This window comes from Musa acuminata, chromosome BXJ3-2 (genome assembly GCF_036884655.1).
Source record: "Musa acuminata AAA Group cultivar baxijiao chromosome BXJ3-2, Cavendish_Baxijiao_AAA, whole genome shotgun sequence".
Taxonomy (NCBI): Eukaryota; Viridiplantae; Streptophyta; class Magnoliopsida; order Zingiberales; family Musaceae; genus Musa; species Musa acuminata.
Genome location: NC_088350.1, coordinates 17136558 through 17142903, shown reverse-complemented (window position 1 = coordinate 17142903; position 6346 = coordinate 17136558). Strand labels below are relative to the sequence as shown.

At 38.1% G+C, this 6346-nt stretch overlaps 1 protein-coding gene across 2 annotated transcripts; it reads right to left on the bottom strand.

The window, feature by feature from the left end:
* Window positions 1-436: 436 nt before the first annotated feature.
* Window positions 437-5033, bottom strand: LOC103968424 (20 kDa chaperonin, chloroplastic). 2 transcript variants are annotated; one of them, XM_009381644.3, is made up of 6 exons: window positions 4949-5033; window positions 4404-4621; window positions 2732-2911; window positions 1996-2151; window positions 1732-1809; window positions 437-781 (listed from the first exon to the last, which is right to left on the bottom strand). In XM_009381644.3, the coding sequence occupies exons 2-6, from the start codon at window positions 4593-4595 to the stop codon at window positions 605-607; spliced, it is 783 nt and encodes a 260-aa protein (XP_009379919.2). In that variant the 5' UTR covers window positions 4596-4621; window positions 4949-5033; the 3' UTR covers window positions 437-604. The 2 variants fall into 2 exon arrangements, with proteins under 2 accessions (XP_009379919.2, XP_009379927.2); XM_009381652.3 differs by having other exon boundaries at window positions 4404-4605; window positions 4949-5013.
* Between the last annotated feature and the right edge of the window lie 1313 nt (window positions 5034-6346).

Genomic DNA, 6346 nt, shown 5'->3' with positions numbered 1-6346 from the left:
TAAAATATTTCTTTCATGGAAGATCTCTTAACGTTAAAACTCATGACATTATTTTGATTTTGACGTTATTTATGTGTCCTCTGTGGGGGAGTGTTGTAATGTTAGTATTATTCCGACGATGACTCAATGTTAAAGAAGATGTCTAATATTAAACTCGTGACATTATCTTGATTTTGACGTTATTTACGTCACCTCCATGGGGGGAGTGTCGATGACTCGATGTTAAAAACGTTTGCTTTTGATCCTTAGTGTTCTTCCTTGCAACCAAGGTGGATGTAAGGTCCATAGGGCACGGTGCCACGTCAAACAACCCCAAAGTGAATGCCGTCGATGGAGGCTGATGGTTTCCTTCCAACCCATGAATCGATCAGCAACGTGATGAATATAAAGCTCTTGTTTCCATTAACCCTCGAGGCCATACACCATGGATGCCACATGACAAATCAAGCACTAAGATCCATTGGACTGAAAAGTGTCTTCTTTGGTTACAACAACAGAAATCTCAGAACTTAAAATTGAGCTAACCATTAATGTCATCACAAAAATCATGCACGGGTCTCTCTTCCTAGTCGTCTAAATCCTCGGGCTAGCAAAGAAAGAGAGCTCAAGAGAGAACTGCCATCACATCAGATGCTCTCAGAGCAATATAGAGGGAGCCATCAGCACTCTTAAACTCATTTCCAGCATACTTGGAGTACAACACCGTGCTGCCAGGGGTGATCGTCGTCGAAGGCTTCCTGTTCCCCTCCTCATCCAGGGGACCAGGGCCGACCGCAATAACCTGTCACAAGGTGCAATCAGGAACAGGTATTAATTTATACTCGAAGAGCAACAAACCAGATCAAGCTTCTGACCTAGCCTAGTTGCAATGATGAACAGGTATAAATTTCTACTCTAAACCATGATGCGATATCACTACTGAGCAGGTTCATGTAACACTCTAATTTATCCCACATCAAAAATGAATAAAATTAAGATTGATTTATAAAAATCTAATGAGTATATCACTATCAATTTCAGCTTAAGTATTTTGATCAATAATTTAGATTTAGATCAAACAAAATTGATGGGTCAGTTAGCCCATCAAACCCGGATCGTGATATTTGGAATCGGAGTCAACCTTGTATTGGGATATGGTGAGAGGCTTGAGTAGGAAAAGGTTACATATGAATGGAGTCGGAAGAACTAGATAGAGCCACCACTAGGCTATGCCTCATCAGACTTAGGTGGAGTCAGAGGACTCGTCAAAACGTCGAGCTTTATGAACATTAGATGATGCCGGTTGTCGGGTTATTAGAGACCCTAGGAACATCAAGGCAGGACGTCAACTATTGGCAGACTGCAGAATGCATCAAGGTTTGTTTAATGAAACTGATTCTCTACTGATGTGGGAGATTATTGTTGAAGATAAAACTCCTCCATGGCAAAAAAGTTATAATATTGTTGCTGACATTAAATATCTTAGAGGCCTTTTTGCTAATTCAAATGTCTCATTGATATTGGGGAGAAATCCTTGCAGCAAACTGGACTGCAATTTAGGATAGGATAATTAGACCAGATATATTTCTGCAGGAGGTCTATCCTACTTCCCTTGCTAATGTCTAGGTCAGACTCATAGAATTTTAAAATCTTAATAGAGTTTTGTTTTTGGAAAAAAAAAAAAAGAAACCTATAGGCATCGTTGCTAGAGACAAGGAGTCGAAATAAAAAATAAAGAGATCAGATTTTCACCGTTCCAATGGAGGGCTTCTCCTTGCTCGCTTCTGTCAAGAGCAAACCACCAGCTGTCTTCTCCTCAGCTTCTGCAACCTGAGGCAATAGAAAAACAAGACGTTTCCTCTGTGAGTTATACATACTGTCAAATCAGAGCAGGTTTCAGAAGACAAACAACTACAAAAAGGCATCGGAAATTTCAAGTACTTCATATTTGATTCAACTGGTCAACCAAAAGCTTAGTTGTTTCAACATGAAAATGTAAAAGCTTGGAAGTCAAACCTTTATTAGAACACGGTCATTTAAGGGTTTCAGATCCTTGACATCATCAGCTTCAAGAATACCGACAATATCATCCTCCTTCAGGATGACGTGATTGGATCCATTGAATTCCAATTCTGTGCCAGCATACTTGGAGTATACTACTTGTGATCCCGTCTACATGCAACAAAGATTCTTCACATCAGAAATTTACCACATTTTTCACGTCAAAGTACATATCATTAGTATTTAATGTGAATATTAATAATGAAAACGTTAGCAAGTTGAATGTTACATTTAGCTTACAAGCTTGATGCATAGTACAAGAAGCTTTGGATACGTAACTGTCCACTGGGCAAGGTTAATCAAGCACATGTTCAACAACAATTTAGCAAGAGTGATGTCAACGGAGTACACCAAACCACTTAATTACATATCCTTCTAATTTTCTTTCACTTGAACCTTCAACTGTGATGTTTCACCCATATTGATGTCCAATTAATAGAAAAAATGAAAGATAGCTGACCAGTTTTTTTTTTCCCCGCACAACATAAATGGCGGACGGATTCAAGCCCAGGACCTTGTGATAAACTGTCAAGGTCTTTACCAGCTAAGTTAACTAATACCATTGCATAGTTGAACAGTATGCCTATGTATTAATTGTCAAGACCAAATTAACAGACATAGACTCAAATAGAGAGATGAAACTTAACTAAATATTAATTTGTACAGACTATATTAGAGAGACGAAACAAACCTGAATACCAATTTGCACTTTGTCATCGCCTATGGTCCTTCCATCTCCAACAGCAACTACCTCACCAGCTTGAGGCTTTGACTGAGCAGTTGTGGGCAGCAATATCCCACCAACAGTCACCTCCTCAGATGTATTGATCTTAACTAGCACCCTATCACCCAGAGGCTTGACAGAAATGTACTGAGCAAAAACTAACAGATGTATATCAACATAACATATAACAGACAATGCATACAACAGAAAACATGCATTTTTAGGATCAGGATCTGTGCATGATATCAACATATGTGGTCCAATGAATCCTTAATTTATAGTAATATTATATTCCTGAAAAACTACTACTTGATATAATAAATAAGGGATTAATGGAAACAAGTATCAAATGCACATAAAAATGACTTCGTAGAAGTAATATAGAAGGTTGGGGTGTTCAAATCAGACCTAAAAACCGAACTGGAACTGAACCGAACCTAAACCAAACCAATCTTGAACCAGTTCAGTCTAAACCGGTTCATCTTTGATTTTGAAGATTGTAGATGGTTCCAATTCGAGAGGGCACTTTTTTTGGTTCGGTTAATCAGTAGACCGAAACGAACTGATTTTAATTTCAAAAATGTTAGCCAGATTGAGTTCATAGCCTTAAGTGCTTAACAGGTTCACACCAGCACAAAGGCCCAAGGCACAGTATAAATGTGCATTCTTGTCTATTTGTCCTCTTTTCCTCACCTTAATCATTGTTAATGCGACATGAAGATATCACATTTTCATAGGTGCTAGATATTAAATTTTTTAGAATGTTTAGGATGACAATTGTGATAGAAACCTTTTGCTACTGTCGGATCAATTAGACCAAGATTTTGGTTGGGTTTAATTAAATTGAACTGATTCATTTGAAAAATAATTTTTTTTTAAATTACTTAAAATTAAGAATCGATTAACCGGATATAAACCAATTAAGTTAGGTAGGTCTGAACTGATTCCGGTTCGGTTCAACCTAACCCCTCTCTAATTCGGTTCAACCGAGCTGAACTGATCCAATTCGGTTCAACCCATAACGGGTTTAATTCGAACCAGTTTGAACACCCCTTTAGAAGGAAGTGTAAAATTGGTGACATAATTTATTTCCTGAAAGAAAATTACACGATTATCAGACAATTTTAAGAAACAAGGCTCCTGCTAATGCAAGGAGTGGGGAAAGTCAATAGACGCAATTGCAAGGAAACAAAACTAATAAATATCCCTTCATATATATATATATATATATATATATATATATATATATATATATATATATATATATATATATATATATATATATATATATATATATATATATATATTAAAATGAAGTTTTGAATATAGTTCACTAATTCCATTCACAAACAGCTATATACCATAACAGATAGCCCTTTAGAACAGATGAAATCTATCCATTATGCAACACCAGATTTTTGCCAAATCAAGAAACTATGGACTTCCAAGGAAAATTTGAAAGCATTTTAGGTCAGCACATAATGAATCTATGGACTTCCAAGAGTTACTCAAGTTCAAATATACCAGCTCGCAATTTCCATGTGACCAAAGATCAGATATTTTAGCAAATGAGTATGACCTAACTAGTGAGGCACATCAAGAATGGTGCTTAACTAAGCAACACAATCTAAAACTGTACCTTGGGAGCAACAACCGTGGCGGCCTTCACGACATGACCCCGAAAACCCCTTCGTTCAAGTGCAACTCCACAAGCTCCAATTGAGGAAGGAAGCCTGAATGGGAACGGAGAGAGACGGAGCCCATGGATGGACGGCAAAGACCTTCTGGCGACGGCAGGGTTTCCAGTCCCAGCAAGCTGCAGCGACGCCATGGATTCGCTGCTGATTTGACGAAAACCTAAAATGATTCATCCCCATAAAAATGGTTTAACGATCGAAACTTAACTCTAATTTAGGACCAAAAAAACCACAAAATCCTGGAAACGGGGATAAATTTGAGCACATAAAACAGGAAATCAAGAGAATTTGGCATAAGCCGCACTCGGTAAATCAACGAACGCCTAGTATACGGTAAAAATGATATCTTGCTCGAATTCTGGACGAAGAAAGCATGAAAACTCGTAATGCAAGCAAATAAAATGCGAGAATAACGAAAAAGAAGGGAACTTTGCCTAATGCACCAGTAAAAGCTTACTCAAAACAGCGAAGATAAACGAATTTATACCTTAAGCTTCCTCCTTCGTAACAGGACGACTGCAGAAGAAGAAGATGAACCCTAGAGAGTTGAGACAGACGCGTCATCCCTTTATCGAAGGATTGGGATTGTGCTGTTCTCTCGGCGCTTTTTAACAAAAGTACATCCACTGTTAAACCCGACAAATATGATGTCACGCGTTGGTTTACTATTGGAGCTTCTTTACCCTTAAATGTTTCATAGGGACATCTTAAAGCGGTCAGTTGGCCTAGTGAAGCATAGATGGTCCTAGAACGCCGTATTGGTTTCCGGAACGAACCGGACCTGAGTTGATTGGAGCTGGTCCAACTTGAGTTACAATTTGTCCGAATCCGAGTTGGAACCTGATTCGAGTGTCATATGGATTAAAGCGTATCCAAATCTAACAGTACGACCCACTGTGTGGTAAGAATGCCTGCCTAATCTAAAAAAATAAAAAATAAAAGCAGCCTAATCTTAAGGAGTTGAATTGATTCTGATTTTTCTTTAATGCTATGCTTTGTGCCCTTCTAGTTGCATTTCTTGAATCAAACATGCTAACAATCCATGATTAATTGAAAAATAGATGTTTTTCAAATGAGCATTCCAGCATGAAGATTCTTGTGATTATTAATAGTATGTAGCCTCTTATTGTTTTGGCAAAAAGAAAAAAAGAAACTAATAATAGGTCAGTCCAAGCTCAATTTGGGCCTCCAGCATTTTAAGCCTATAAAAGCCTCATTGTCACTATCGACCTTGACCGTTAGAGATTGTCGCTAAGCTTATCAAGCAAAAGTGTGAAGCATCGTTCCCCCTCGATATCTCCTTAATGTCTTTGTATTAATGGTTGACAGTAAGTCGTCCTCATTAATATCTTTGTTTGGATCGTTCGAGACTTAGGTATAAAAACTACACCCCTATCTAAGCGCAAGAGAGTGTGAGGGGAGAAATAAACAATAATCTCTCTAATCTTTCATTTACATAGCTCATACTACTATTTTCCTCCCCCTTTATCTTGCGCTGACTTAAGCATCGGAGGGTCAAGCCTAGAAGCCTCCAGCATAAAATTATTGTGTAGGATTACCAGTGGCCAAGAGACGATCTTGCTGCTAGGAGATGACTATGTAGCAACGGAGACTCTTGTTCCTCTACTTGACCCCTTTATTCCAAAGCTAGATCACCCTGGTGAACCGTCCCCCAATGGACCTCCCTTATTGGTCCGCCATGTCAGCACCCCACGTTAGCGAGAATGAGACAAAAGGATGAACCTGCTACAAGTCATAAGTGTCTTGTAAGCTAATCATGTGAGTGATGACACGTATGATACGATACATACTTTTTTTACTTATTATATTATTTGATATTATATCACTTTATATTGCTTATTGCATGAATATATTGTGATATTCA

Excerpts from the sequence above, each read along its gene's own strand:
- LOC103968424 (XM_009381644.3), bottom strand. The coding sequence starts at position 4,595 with ATGGCGTCGCTGCAGCTTGCTGGGACTGGAAACCCTGCCGTCGCCAGA. Across the intron at positions 2,912-4,403 it reads CCACGGTTGTTGCTCCCAAG|TACATTTCTGTCAAGCCTCT; the intron begins GTACAGTTTTAG and ends GTTTTTGCTCAG. Across the intron at positions 2,152-2,731 it reads AAGTGCAAATTGGTATTCAG|ACGGGATCACAAGTAGTATA; the intron begins GTTTGTTTCGTC and ends TGTTGCATGTAG.